This window comes from Anolis carolinensis, chromosome 1 (assembly GCF_035594765.1).
Source record: "Anolis carolinensis isolate JA03-04 chromosome 1, rAnoCar3.1.pri, whole genome shotgun sequence".
NCBI lineage: Eukaryota > Metazoa > Chordata > Lepidosauria > Squamata > Dactyloidae > Anolis > Anolis carolinensis.
In genome coordinates, this window is record NC_085841.1 from 101,286,561 (window position 1) to 101,302,190 (window position 15,630).

The 15,630-nt window shown below is 45.8% G+C and overlaps 1 protein-coding gene across 1 annotated transcript in view; it reads right to left on the reverse strand.

The window, feature by feature from the left end:
* foxo3 (forkhead box O3) overlaps positions 1 to 5,103 on the reverse strand; it is a 137,867-nt gene extending 132,764 nt beyond the window's left edge. The window contains exon 1 of the mRNA XM_003215635.4: positions 2,727 to 5,103. Within this exon, the coding sequence (XP_003215683.2) occupies positions 2,727 to 3,248 (522 nt within the window). The 5' untranslated portion in view covers positions 3,249 to 5,103. The remainder of the gene's footprint in view (positions 1 to 2,726) is intronic.
* Between the last annotated feature and the right edge of the window lie 10,527 nt (positions 5,104 to 15,630).

Below are 15,630 nucleotides of genomic sequence, written 5' to 3' on the forward strand. Positions count from 1 at the left end.
GCAAACACAGGTCATGTTCAGCTCCGAAAGTATCAGTTCAGCTTTGGCAGCAGCAGGTGCTAAGGTCAGATAGCAAAGGGAGTTGCATCACAGATAGTCCCTGTACTCTGCTCATTTTTCACCCCATCTCTTGCTTTCCCTCCATTATCAACCTATCAGCATTTAATTTCTATCCAGGGAAATATGCAAAGCGAAATGCGATCAACTAGATTTATTTTTTTCTCGGTAAGCCAAGAAGTACTGTTTGAGCCATACTAAGAATGCTCTCTTAGAGAATGTTCATTTGAGAGGTAAAGCGGGTCAAACGGAAGGGATGATGGGCATGATGTTGGGGGGGGGGGGGAGCACACTTCTAGGACACCACTTTGCCTACGGACAGACAACGAAAAAGCTGCCTGTGCCAACTTCAGAGTTTACGTTGGGATCTTGCAGTTGACTCGGCATAGCCCACAACAACATACTTGGGCTAAAGGCACTTGGCACCAGCAGACCTGCAGGGATGGGATGCGCCATCAGAGGGAAATGCTGCAATGTCTGAATGGGCTCCAACTCCTACCAAAGGAACATGATACAGGGCGAGGAACCTTTATCCAAAACACTTGAGACAAGAAGTGTTTTGGAATTGGGAGGATTGTGGAATGCCTCTGTTTGCATATATGTACTTAATGGGAACCAAGTCTAAATACAAAATGCATGTTTTGCCTCCTGTGTCATAAAAACGTTATGAATGAACATATAACAGCAGACGTTGCTACAGATCATAGCCTGAACTATCCTCTACATAAAACTACCGTTCAACATAGTCATTATCAATTTGTACACATTTGCGCCATTGTTTAACCCAGGCCTCAAAACAATTTTGGAAAAATTCAGTGTTTTGCTTTTGTGACCCATGATTTTAAAGCTGTTTTAGCCCACCCCACAGCCCTTATTTGGCCCCTTCTGACTTTTACCTGTTTGGACCTGGTTTACCTTTTACCTGGTTTCAGATTCAATGACCTGAATGATGTTAAAACAGCTTTAAAATCATGGGTCATGAAGCAAAACCCTGATTTTTTCCAAAATGGGTTTGATGCCTGGGTTAATCAATGGTGAACATTTTTATGATACAGCAGGCAAAACTTTTTGACCCACCCTTGAATACTTCTCTCATTCTCTCTCTCTCTATAGATCATACCCTCTCTGTATACTTCTCTCTATATTTCCTCATTTTCTCTGTATATATCTCCCTCATATTTTCTCTCTCTCTATATATATATATCATACCTACCTCTCTATATATTTTCTTCACTCTCTCTCTATAATATACTGCTCTGATTATCTCTCTATATATACATACATATAGATGTATCCCTCACAGAGACTTCCTCTAGATCAGGTATTGAAAACTTCATCCCTCTGTTTTGGACTTCAGCTCTCACAATTCCTAACAGCCTACAAGCTGGGTTGCTGTGTTTTGGGCTGCATGGCCATGTTCCAGAAGCATTCCCTCCTGATGGCCCACATCTATGGCAAGCATCCTCAGAGGTTGTGCGGCTGTTGGAAACTAGTCAAGTGGGATTTATGTATCTGTGGAAGGTCCAGGGTAGGAGAAAGGGCTCTTGTCTGTTTGAGGCAAGTGTGAATGTTCCAATTGACCGCCTTGATTAGCATTGAATGGATTCTCTGTGGTGCCCCCCCCCCCTTGGAATGCCCTCCCAAGGGAGATCAGGCTGGCCCATACCCTGCAAGCTTTCCGCAGGCAACTGAACATGGTTGTTTCAACAAGCCTTCAACCATAGTTAGATGCCCTTGATAAATATGTGAGGACCCATAAATTTCACCAAGCACTTTACATGACTAAGGTAGACTATTGTTGTTTTATATCTGCAGCTATTGCTGTATTTTATTGATTTTAACCAAGGGGTTTTATGAAGTGAGACATTTATGTTGGTTGCTATTGTTTAATGTTACTGTCTCTGCATATTTTGTATTTTGTGTGTTGCACCTTTGAGTGCTTTGTAAGCCATCCGGAGTCCCTCTGGGAGATGGTGGTGGGGTAATAAAAGGTAAAGGTTTTCCCCTGACATTAAATCTAGTCCTGTCCAACTCTGGGGGTTGGTGCTCATCTGCATTTCTAAGTTGAAGAGCCGGCATTGTCTCTTGACACCTCCAAGGTCATGTGGCCAGCATGACTGCATGGAGCGTAGTTACCTTTCCACTGGAGTGGTACCTATTGATTTACTTACATGTGCATGTTTTCGAACTGCTAGGTTGGCAGAAGCTTGTCATTTTATTTATTTATTTATGGCCTTGCAGCTTCAAACCCTGGTGGCTTCTTTTCTGTTAGGAATGGCGAGAGTTTAAGTCCAAAACATCTGGAAGGAGGGCTGGAAGTTTGCCCATGCCTGCTCTATATACATCTCTCTCTCTCTCTCCCTTATACTCTTTGTCTCTCTAAATATATACACAGCCATAGATATATCTTTCCTCCTCGGGCTCAAGAGCGTGGGAGAGGCGGGAAGAGCAGGGTCCTTAAACATCGTGGCCGTTTTCCCGCTCTTTCCTGTCGCGCTGATTGGAGGGCTGGGAGTGGGAACCCCGGGCAGAAGAAGAATATGAAGGGAAGGGGGGCTTGTCACGCGCCCAGCGTGCGCGCGTGTGTGTGTGGCACGAGCGAGTGCCTGCGCGGGACCTTCGCCCTCTTCGCCCCCTCCCTCCCTCCCCATCCCCCGGGACCCACTCACCTTCCACCCGGCGGAGCTGTTGCTGTCGCCCTTGTCCTTGAAGTAGGGCACGCAGCGCACCATCCACTCGTAGATCTGCGCCAGGGTGAGGCGCTTCTCGGGCGCGCTCTCGATGGCGCGGGTGATGAGGTCCGCGTAAGAGAGGTTCCCCCAGGCGTTGCGCCGGGAGGAGCACTTCCGCGGAGCCGCCTGAGGCAGAGGGGGCGGCAGTGGCGGGGCCGCTTGTGGCGAGGAGGGCTGCTGGAGCTGCTGCTTGGGGCCCGCGGGGAAGGGGGCGGCCGCGGCCTCCTCCTGGCCCTCCTCCGCCGCCGCCGGGCCCGCGGGCTCCTCGTCGTCGTCCTCGTCGTCGTCCTTCTCCTCGGGGATCATCGCGTCTCCGCCGGGGCCGCCGCCTCCCCCTCCGGGCTGGGCCTGCAGCTCGGGCCTCTGCAGGGGCCACGTGCAGGACCGCGGGCGGCTCTGGGGCTCGAAGTCCGGGTCCAGCTCCACGTCCAGCGGCGACGGCGGAGACGGCTCTGCCATCCTGCTCGAAAGGAAGGACACGCCGAAAGAAAGGTCTCTCCACGAGAGAAAGAGACCGAGAGAAGGCTCACCGAGGCCCGGAGAAGGCGCCACTCTCCATCCAAGCTCCTCCTGCTTGAAGTGTAAGGGAAAGGAACACGCTTTTCTCTGGGTGAAGGCAGGCAAAGACCTCTCTCTAGCCCACAACCCGAGGTCCCGGGAAGGAAGGGAGGGAGGGAAGAAGACCAACCGCTTCAGTCGCCCGCAAAAGCTCCCTTTTCACTGCTCGGAGGAAGAAAAAGGCCTCTCTCCCACAATCCGAGGTCCCATCGGGAAGAAAGGGAGGAAAACAACTACTGAAGACCACCTCAGCCGCCTCCTTTTGCGGCTGGGTTGGAAAAGCAACTGGGAAATGGAAATCACAGAGGAGGGGGCATGGGAGAAAAAGGAGCCCTCCACTCTCCGGGCTTCCGACTGGAGAATTTCGGTCCTTTTTTCCCCCTTCTGGTTTGAAAAGTGGGTATAGTTTCTATGTTTCGGAGTAATCTCCCCTGCTTTTAGGGAGAAACCACATCTTCTGGATCCGAAAGGGACTGAATAATGCACCTCGTCTTGCACAGGAGGAGACGTCTGTTGGTGGTCAAGGGAAGGAAGGGGCCAAGGCCACTCCGGTCGCCCCCTTTTTCAATGCAAACACGGCAACTGGGAAATCGAAATCTCCACTAAGGAGGTAAGGAAGGAAAAGAAGCCTTCTGAGTGCGGTCCTTTTTAGTCCCCTTCTGGTTAGGGAAGAAAGAAAGAAAGAAGATGCCCCTCAGCGGAGTCTTCCTTCCCTCAAAAGCAATGGGACGGACCTCCCAGCGAAACCTCCAGCGCGGCGTCAGCAAAAGCAAACCGTGTTGTTTGTTTATCTTTCACTCCGCGGCGCCGGATTCCTCCAATGGCAGCATCCTCCGTGAAAGAAGAGGGACCCCGGACCCATTTCCCACAACGCGGGAGAAGGAAAAAGCGGGGAGAAGAAGGCGCCTCGGTCCCAGGAAGGGTCTTCTCCTTTTCCTTTTTCAAAGGCTGGTTCAAAAGCACCCGATCGCGCCCTGCAGTAAAAGCAGCTCCTTTCTCCGCCCTTAAAAATGGGGAAAAATGCCAATACAAAAGATGAGAGAGGGGGAAAAGGAGGGCTAGCGAAGGAACTAACAAAAATACACCAAAATGCAAAGGAACTAACAAAAAATACACCCAAACGCAAGAGGGGAGACCTCAGTTGTTGTTCTCCTTGCTGCTTCTGCCCTCCAATCCTCTTTCGGGGAGAGAGAGCGAGAGAGTCCCAAGCCGCAGCAGCAGCAGCCCCAACCTCAGGCGGGTCTTTCCCCAACAGGTCCGGAGAGAGGGAGCTCCGAAGTCCTCCTCCTCCCCCTTCTCTTCCTCCTTCGCAAGGTTTTCTCCCTGCTGCACCCACGGCGGCACTGCATTCATAGCCTCCTCGCTGCTGCTGCTTCTGCTGCTGCCATCTTGACAGTGCCCCCTTTCCTTCCTTCCTTCTTTCCCTTTTGCACCCAAGTCCAAGCCGGAGAGGAAGGGAGGAAGGTGGTGCCGGAGCTCCGAAGGCAGCGCTCCCTTTCCTGCAGCTGGCTCTGCTTTAGGCTTTCAGACAGGCATCCCGATCCCAATCCCTCCGCCTCCCCGAGAGAAGGAGCAGCGGTGGCAACGGCGGCGGCAATGGGTCCCGTGCCTGCAGTCCGCAAGAGCAGCCTCCTCCCCGGCTCGCCCTCCGCTCCGCTGGCGCCCGCATTCCTTCTCCTAACAACCAGGAGCGGCACACACAAAGTTATAGACACACGCAGCGAGGCTCAACCTAACCCGTGGCTCCCCGAAGCCTCGCCCACTCGCCCGCCCGCCGCCTGGGAGGAGCCGGGGGAGGGAGGCGGCGCGATGGGCAGCCTGCCTCCCGCTCGTGCCGTCCCCCCTGGCGCCGGATCAGGGTCGGAAACAATGCAAACGGGGACCCAGGGGTGCAAGAAACAAAGACCTCATGGGTTTAAAACAGCAGCAAGCAACCACACCGGTTAAGTATCCCTTGCCCGAAATGTTTTGGGTTTGCATATAAATCAGGTATGGGGATGCTTGGGCCCTCCCTCCCTCCAGGTGTTTTGGACTTCAACTCCCACCATTCCTCACAGCCTCAGGACCCTTCCTTTCCCCCCTCAGCCGCTTAAGCTGAGCATAGGCATGTGGGCCATTTCAACAGAAAGGAGGAAACCATGAAAATAAACAAAATCTGGCTACCAGTATTTTTAAAAACCTCTAAAATCAGGACAGTAAATAGAGAGCAACAATTAAAAAACAGATTGATATGAATCAATCAGGGCCAGCTAACACCTTCCAACAAAGGATTCCTTCAGACAGGAAGCAGCCAGACCTTGAAGCTGAAAGTTGTACTATATTATTATACCACAACACATATAATATACCACCAGTATATTATTCTATTAGTATTATGCAATATATTACATTATATCATAACTTCCTTGGTGCAGCATTATTATTATTATTAATAATAATATCTTGCTGTTTTTCTCCATATAGAGACTTAAAGCAGCTCACAACTAAGCATTGTAATACAACTTAAAATATACAAATACAGTAGAGTCTCACTTATCCAACGTTCTGGATTATCCAACACATTTTTGTAGTCAATGTTTTCAATACATCGTGATATTTTGGTGCTAAATTCGTAAATACAGTAATTACTACATAGCATTACTGCGTATTGAACTACTTTTTCTGTCAAATTCGTTGTATAACATGATGTTTTGGTGCTTAATTTGAAAAATCATAACCTAATTTGATGTGTAATAGGCTTTTCCTTAATCCCTCCTTATTATCCAACATATTCACTTATCCAACGTTCTGCCGGCCCGTTTATGTTGGATAAGTGAGACTCCACTGTATACAAGTATAAAAACAGTATTGAACATCATTAAAAGCATATAAAATCCAGGTTCAATCCCAAGAACAGGAGGACCCCCAAACTGTGGACCTATGTCTTCAGGGGGAGTGTAACCCCATCCAGCACCAGTTGAATCCCTATTTCCTGATCTGCCTTCTGACTGACCAGGAGTACCTCTGTGTTGTCTGGGTTACATTTCAGTTTGTTTGCCGTCATCCAGTCTATTACTGATAACACACACTGGTTTAGGATCAGCACAGCTTCCTTGGCATTAGATGGAAAGGACTAGTAGAGTTTTAGCTTCTTTTGCCCTTCTCTATCACCCACAAATCAAGGGTTTAAAATACATGCTGACTACTTTTTCACATGCTAGAACATTGGGCAATGTTTTCAGCTCTGCACGTGCATGGGTTGGGAAAACAACATTTTTTCAAAAACAAAAAAGTAATACTGTAGTTGGATATTTCTATTATCACTGTGACATCCTGGCCAATTTTTCTGGCCTTACATTTAGTTTAGTGCGTGAACAAGTTTAGACTTGTCTAGAGATCAGAGACAGAACCATGTTCATTTGGAATATCAGTCATAGAGTCATAGAATAACAGAGTTGGAAGAGACCACATAAGCCATCTAGTCCAACCCCCTGCCATGCAGTATGTGAAAGAATCTTAAAGACTGAAAAAGCCTAATTCTGCTTCCTCAGATGCACACCTCTCCTTGTACAGAATGTCCTGTAATTAAGATTTGAACTGTGGGCCTGTCTACACCTGAGAAGAAGAAAAAAAACCCCATGCTGTTCATCCTTCCCCCCCCCCCCCCCCAGATCCACATAGACCTAGAGGAGACAGCCACATGAAAAAACTTCAGAACTCATTGGTATTTCAACCAGAATGTGGGATAGTCACCCATGAGAAGTAAGTACCCACTCATTCTTGAAAAAAAGGGGTTTGAAGGAAAGTCTACTTCAGTCTTCATGGATAACAAATTAATGTCCAAGTACAAAATCTAAATATTACCAACTATTGAAACAAGCATAAACAAGAGTGTATACATGGATACATAACGTGTGTGTGCATGCATGCCTTCAAGTTGAGTTACAGTAACCACAGGAATTTCATAGGGGTTTCTAAGGTAAGGAATACCCAGAAATCTTTTTGCCAGTTTCTTTTCCTAAATATAGCCTCTAACACCTGACATTTGTTGGTAATCTTTCACCTAGGTACTAACGAGCAATGATCCTGCTTAGCTTCCAAGATCAGACAAGATCTGGTGTCTTTAGAATATATAGGCCTCAAAATGCATAACTTACCTCTTAGCTATTGAAAATATGTACAGTTCATCTTACCAAAGTACATGTGGGCAGGAATACTAGTGAAGCAGATGGGGTGTAGAAGGATCTTATACTAACAATAATCTTTACTGTGATTGTTCAGGGACCATAATCCATTAAAAGATGGGGCTTGACCTTTCTTTCTTGGGAACTTTAACTAAATAATACTGTAAAGTTGCAACATTATTTGTGTGTTTTGGCCCACTTTCAATATTACATTCGACAAAGAGCCTTTCACCATTGTTTATTCTAGATAGCAAAACCTCAGCAAACTAAAAAAAAGTGGTTCCAATATCACAAGCTGCATACATATAACCTTAGGTTTTCTAAATAAAAGTAATGAAGAGCAAATATTGTTGTTTTTAAATGCTACACTCCTATATACAAAAAAAACAGTCAAAGAAATGTCTTCAAATGAATATAGTTGGACTTACAGTAGAGTCTTGCTTATCCAACCTTCGCTCATCCAACATTCTGTATTATCCAATGCCCGGATCCACAGCTGTTTCTCTAGGCAGCAATATGCAGTGGTCCAACACATGCAACAACAACACAAGTGCAGCCACGCTCCCAAACAAGTGGCAGGCTTGTTGTAAAACATGTTTTGATGCTTAATTTGTAAAATCATAACAATTTGACGTTCAATAGGCTTTTTCTTAATCCCTCTTTATAATCCAACATTCTGCTGGCTTGTTTATGTTGGATAAGCGAGACTCTACTGTACATCCAAATATACGTACGTGCATAGAACCAGACTGTATGTTTTCTGTATGGTTTACTTATGATTTCACTGTCTTTTGTAGGATTATTGTGGCATGAACATATTCTTCTGACAATGATTTCTGAAAATTTCAAAAACAAGCCAAATGCTTAAACTGAAATAGAGTTGCAAACTTTTATCATTGATGCAGTGTACAGTACCTAATTTAACACAGTTTTATTTACACACACACAAAGGCAAGGTTTCATTTTAAGTTCTCTGTTTAAATTATACTTTGTTTAAACAGTGGCTGTGAAAAAGTCAACATGAAGTTCAAACAGATAAAGAGTTCATTTTATTCAGCATTCCATTAAGATACATCATGCCCTTAACTGACTACCAGGGGAGAATTTTCAGCTAATTCCCAGAAAGACTTCACTTTTAAGTGAAATTTGGTGTTTTGTCATAAGAATATTCAAAGCGGGACCACCCAATATATTTTGGTTCCTGAGGCAAAGGACAAGATGTCATACACAGAGAAAAAAGCCGACTGGCCTAGCCTTGGTCTTTAGTCAATGCAAGCAAGGGGATAACACCTTCCACCTCACCTGAGGCAACAGGCATGTTCAAAGGAGTCAGGAATAGGTCAGTTGACACAGCTCTTTTCTTCAACACCAGGAACCAGAGAGTTCATAAGCAGCATTCCACAGGCTGCCATTACTGTCTCCAAGCATATACTGCCTGAGATGTTTGAGTTTATGAGAACCACCATGCTGTAACAGGTCTAAGGCTTACCTGGTTTAATGACCCATTCACACACAGTGGCCATTCAGAAACCTATGGGAGGCACATAACTGCAGTGGCATATTCCTATTTGTATTCCCCAATGACAGCTATTTGGAGGCATATTGCAGGTAGATAAAATAAATGTGCCTCAACTACATTCTGTAAGAATTGCACTACTGTATGAATATTTTCTATATCTCATAAATGTCATCCTGCTTGCCGCTGTGAGAAACTGAAATAGACAAGACTTTGGTTCTGATCCAGCACTGCTGGTTTTATGTTCTTCTTCAATCCAGGGCAGCCACTTTCATGGTAGTGAGATTTAATCTGAGCTCTAAGGCCCTTTCCACATTGCACCTATATCCCAGGATCTGATCCCAGATTATCTGCTTATCCCAGGTTATCTGGCAGTGAGGACTCATATAATCCAGTTTAAAGTAGATAATCTGGGATCAGATCCTGGGATATAGGGCAGTGTAGAAAGGGCCTTAGTGAGTAATTCACTTGTGGGTTTTGGAATGGGGGGGGAGGTACTGAGAATAGTGTTCAGCACCTTGGATAGTTCAGTTTAAGTTTGCATTCAAGCCTAATGTGGATACACTACTATCAACCTCCAGTGTTTTACTAATGTGCTAGTCTACTATTCCCGCCATTTCCCATTGTAGAATTGATTTGTCAAATATTGACTGGATAACTGCGAAATTGTTCGGTCTGGGTCAAGGTCATCTAGGTCACACCTGTATAACCTGTGGTCCACCAATATAATTGCAAAAGTACTTGTGTGCTGTGCAGAACACTGAAAATAAAACAAAAAAACCCCCATAAACAGCTGGGATGGTTTTAAACTGCTCAAGCAGGAATTATAGTCATACGCACTCCTATAACTGTATTTAGCTTTAATAAAATCCAAATTCTTGAAGCAAGGAAAGCAACCCTTTTCAAACAACCAATGCTATTAATTCTATTTAGATCTGTTTAACTAGATAACTCGTATCCAGTTTTATCCATACATACACACAGGTGCACACAGGTTTTTATATTTTGCTATATTGTATTGTCCTGGGCATGGCCCCATGTAAGCCGCCCCGAGTCCCCTCCACTGGGGAGATGGTGGCGGGGTATAAATAAAGTTTTTATTATTATTATTATTATTATTATTATTATTATTATTATTATTATGTGTATACACACAAATGAAACTGGATGTGTAGGCATACACATATACTCTCTTTCTTGCTATTGTAAGTGTGTGGAACTAGAAGCTTCATTTACATATGCAAATATGTACTCACATACAGGGCTAGTCCTGTATTGGGCAAAGTGAGGTGGCCTCCGCAGTCACCTAATGTTGGATACCATGAAATGGAAATAAATAGTTACTGGTTATTGTATTTGCCAGGGTGAGGTGCTTGTGAAATGTTCAGATTGAATTGGTAAAATAACTTAGCTAGTTATGGAGGGATGGGAGGGCATTTGCTACTCCATTTCAGATAGCAAATGTCTTGAGCTCACCCTGGCCGGGCTGTGGCTCAGCTGGTTAATAACCAGCTGCAATAAATCACTGCTGACTGAGAGGTCATGAGTTCAAAGCCAGCCCGGGTCGGAGTGAGCGCCCGACCATTAAAATAGCCCAGCTCATTGTTGACCTAAGCAACCTGAAAGATAGTTGCATCTATCAAGCAGGAAATTTAGGTACCGATTATGCGAGGAGGCTAATGTAACTAATTTATGACACCACAAAAATCATCCAGCAGCGTGCAGAAAGGAATGAGGAAGTAAGCCATCAAGGACTCAGTGTCACAGTGGATAATAGCCTCTGTGTCTTTGTCTCTGTATGTCTAATGGCATTGAATGTTTGCCATTCATTGTGATCCGGGATGAGAAAGGCAGAATATAAATACTGTAAATAAATAAATATATTTACGTGAAATGCATGTGAGTGAATGATTAATAAAACATGTTAGGTTTGCACTACCTGATGCTCTTGGTGTTGACAATAAAACAGGTTAATTCACCTCAAAGTCAGGATTTCACCCTAGGTTTCCTCTGGAAACTGTATTATATATTTAATGTGTTGTCGAAGGCTTTCATGGCCGGGATCACAGGGTTGTTGTATGTTTTCTGGGCTGTATGGCCATGTTCCAGAAGTATTCTCTTCTGACGATTCGCCCACATCTATGGGAGGCATCCTCACAATCTCTGAGGATGCCTGCCATAGATGTGGGCGAAACGTCAGGAGAGAATACTTCTGGAACATGGCCATACAGCCTGGAAAACATAAAACAACCCTGTATTATATATTGACCAAAATAAAAAATAAAACTCACACATGGATGGAATGGGAAGAAATGTAAAGAAAACAGGAGTAGAAACGACTACAGAGCCACTGGAACAAACAAACAAACAAAAAAGGCTTCAATAAAGCTGTCCACACTAAAAGGAATAAAAAAACTGGGACAATTGATCTTCGAAGAAAGATGTATAAGAGGATATGTGATGTGGATGATATACAAATGATGAATTGGTTCAAAAAGATTTGTCAGGAAACCTCTTTCATTCCTTTGTACTACAATAAGAATGGTACAGACAATGAGTCCAAAAACAAACAGATGATATGAGTAAAATTTCTCTCTCTGCTCTAACACTAAGCTATTTATCCAGTGCTTCCAAAACATCACTGGAGTACTGATGTTTGCTGGGAATGAAAATGAAATTCATTGCTGAGGCAAAGCTCTTATTTAGTGTCTGTTTCTTAGTGGTATTATATTTTCATGGTTTGTTCAGCAAGGCTGCTGTTGTATTTCTGTAAAGAGTCAATAGGTCTTAGTTGGGTTACTATGAGTTTTCCGGGCGGTATGGCCATATTCCAGAAGCATTCTCTCCTGACGTTTCACCCACATCTATGGCAGGCACCCTCAGAGGTTTTGGGGTATACAGTATTGGAAACTAGGCGCTAGAAACCGGCGCTGCCCCTGAGGCAGAAACCGCGCCACAACAAGGCAGCCTTTCGCGTATTAAGCACTCACGGAGAGACCCAGAAAAGCCAAAATCCCCCGCTCCGCGCATAGGTCGCCGTAGTATTTCCAAGGGCTTGGCGGGAGCGCCCATTGGCGGAGCCAGGGAGGGAAGGGCCAATCCCGCGCTCCCAGCGCCGCCGACGCCTGTTACTACCCTCCTAACTTTCTTCCGCTGGTTTCAAACCCAGGGACGGAATTGGGTTGGGGGAGAAAGAGGAGGAGGAGGAGCGGGGGCGGGGGGGAGAGGCCAAGCCTTGAGGGGTCCCTCTGGACTCCAGAGCCTGGAGACAACCCAAAAAAAACCAGAGTGCTCCCCTGGGAGCGCCATGGCTCTCTCTTAGCCTCAAAATAGGGTTGATGAAGGGGCAAAGAGAGAAAGGCTGTGTCTCTCAACCCCCCCCCCTTTTTTTCTCTTTTCCCTGTCTAAAAATAGCAATAGGGATGGGTCCTTGACCCTGAACGAGCTGGGGGTGGCGACGGCCGACAGGAAGCTCTGGCGTGGGCTGGTCCATGAGGTTAGGAAGAGTCGGAAGCGACTGAACGAATAAACAACAACAGTGGATCCTTGTTGTGATTTTTTACCCTTAGCTTCCATTTACACAAACACGCATAAAATCCCTCCCTCCCTCCTATAGCCCCACCCGTGGACAATCTCTGAGGAAGACATCTGCCCCCGCCACACACACACACAGAAGCGGGAGAGTTGTAGGTCACTCTACTACTAGTGTATACAATCCCCAAGCCACGCCCCCAGCCGCCAAGCCACGCCCCTCTCCCTCCAGTGCCCTCCCCTTTCCGCGTGCCCCTCCCGCCATGCCCGCCCTCTGCTCACCAAGCTCGGTTGCCGCGCAGGAAAAGATGATGTCATTCCCTCAACGAGCACGTGATCCCTCCCCCCTCCCCGGAGACCGCCCTCTTTTCGCATTGCTCGGAAGGTGCTGTCCGTCAACGGCGACGAAGCGAGCCATTGGCCCTTCCGCTCCAGCCCCGCCCCGCCCACTACAAAATAATAAACAATCTGCTGTAGTAGAATGCAGTCAAGAGGTCCGGGTCGGCCAAAGGCAGAGGGAAGATGCTTCTGCAGGTAGTCGTATGCCCTCAACACTTCAGGGTGTCGCCACATTCACACTCAATGTAGTCCCCAGGCTAATGGGCACTGGGGTTGAAACGCTCAGGCTTTTGTCCCACGCTGCAGGCGGGAAGGCGTGGGGGGGGGGGGGGCGCCTTGTGGAATCAGTGTGTGGGGATTAGGAAAAGGGCCATGGGCTCAAGCGTGGGTCACTTGGGGGCCTTCCACACAGCCCTATATCCCAGAATATCAGGGCAGAAAATCCCACAATATCTGCTTTGAACTGGGTTATCTGAGTCCACACTCAGGCAATGTGGGACTTTCTGTCTTGATATTCTGGGATATGGAAGGGCCCATAGGAAACGGCCACGCCTTGAGCGTGTGCATGGCCAGAGAACTAAGTCCATGGAGTTACTAAGCCCTGGAGGTGAGGAAGAGGAACAGGCTTAGCACAAAGGACAGCAGGGAACAAATATGGCCTTCTCTTTGCTCTCTAGGGGCCCTTCTACACAACCATATAACCCAGAATATCAAGGCAGATAATCCACCATATCTGCTTTGAACTGAATTGTCTGAGTCTACACTGCCCTATAATGCAGTTCAAAGCAGATAATGTGGGATTTTATACAGCTGTGTGGAAGGGGCCTAGGTGAGGAAAGGGGCGCAAGGGATAACGACCAGAGCATGATTACAAGCTTTGGAGAACTGGAGGAAATGGTGGCTAGGGCTTCCACAATTTACACGACCAGCATGACATCTGATCATGTTGGTGAAGACCTTCTAGAAAAGGTCCCCAGATGTTTTGGCCTTCAATTCCCAGAAAACCTAAGAGCTGGTAAACTGACTGGGAGTTGTAGGCCAAAACACCTGGGGACCCACAGGTCGAGGACCACTGGTCTAGAAGTTGTAGACCAAACTAATAATATGGCAATAATGATAATAATAATAATGCTATTGGGTTGCTGTGAGTTTTCCGGATTGTATGGCCATATTCCAGAAGCATTATTTCCTGACATTTCGCCCACATCTATGGCAGGCATCCTCAGAGGATGTGAGGTCTGTTGGAAACTAGGCAAGTGGGGTTTTTATATACCTGTGGAAAGTCCAGGATGGGAGAAAGAACTCTTGTCTGTTGGAGGCAAGTGCAAATGTTGCACTTAATCAACTTAATTAGCCTTGAAAAGCCTTTCAGCTTCAAAGCCTGGTTGATTCCTGCCTGAGGGAATCCTTTGTTGGGTGGTGTTAACTAGCCCTGGTGCTGTTGTTTCATTTTCCATGCCACGGAGCATCCATGGATGTCTTTCCTGATCAGATTATTGCCGGCATATTTTTCAGGACACCAAAGCAGTACCTATTTATCAACTTACATTGTTGGTTTCGAACTGCTAGGTGAGCAGAAGCTAGGCTAACGGCAGGAGCTCACCCCGACCTGGGCTTGAACTCCAGTCAGGATCATCTATAGTTAATCCTTCCTTATGCTGTCCAGAGCTAAACAAATATATGGTTGGAACTACATTTTAAAAATGTACCTGTGCCGACAAATTACATATAAATTCAACTAAAGAACAAATACACATAAGCTATCTTGTTTGTAATTTGGGGGCTGCCTGTACAGTATTCTGGTTTCTTACACAACTTTAGGATACTGTAATGAAATGTTTTGCATAGGCTTATTTTTAATGAATGTTCAAAGCCCATAGTTTGTCCTGTAGTCACAATGGCACTGATGAGAGATTTTATGTTGGATTTATGAAATCTGGTTTCCCGTGGTGTCCTTGTCTCATTTGACATACTGGATTTTAAAAAATTAAGCACTGGCACCAAAGATGAGCAATTCTTTTATTCCCCCTAGTTGATGGCTGCTTTGCTTTGGCTGTAACTTGACCACATCTACACCAACCATTTAATGCTGTTCTAAGCTATCTTCAAACTGCAGCAGCCACAAAATAACTCCCACAAAAGCATGCTAAAGAAAGCCCTGAATATGTGTCAGTGCTCTGTGATTTGTGACATCATCATCATCCAGGCCTCAAATTGGTTCCAGGGTTTCGGATGTAATCATCTGCACAGTGAAACCACGATTTGAAATGGCATTCAATGATTAGTGTAGATGGCCCCTCTGTCTGTATTTTGCCAGTGCCAAAAGCAACTGTCTCTCCAGAACATAACCCCCCCCCCCCTTTTATACCCAGCAGATTTCTGAAGTGGTAAAATTCGCTCTTGCCAAAGATTTAAACAGATTGCTTGCAGGAGGCTTCTGAAATTAAGCTAAGGACCATAATGTGACCATCCTGCTCTTAGTCAGTGAGGCTATAAGTCCCATCTTCTTCATTCGTCTGAGCCTATCTGTAGTTTAAATCCCCCTTGATGGCATTTCTGTTTGTGCCTCCGCTGGTGGTGACTCTATAGAAAAGGCCTAGAATTCACTTTCGAGGGAGTGCAGCCTCACTGTGGCTTTCAGGTGCCAAAGACAAATCTCCTCTATAGAGTTCTGGCATTTATTAAATATTTCTGTTACTTCATGATTCTCAGTGATATTATATAGCTGGTGTCT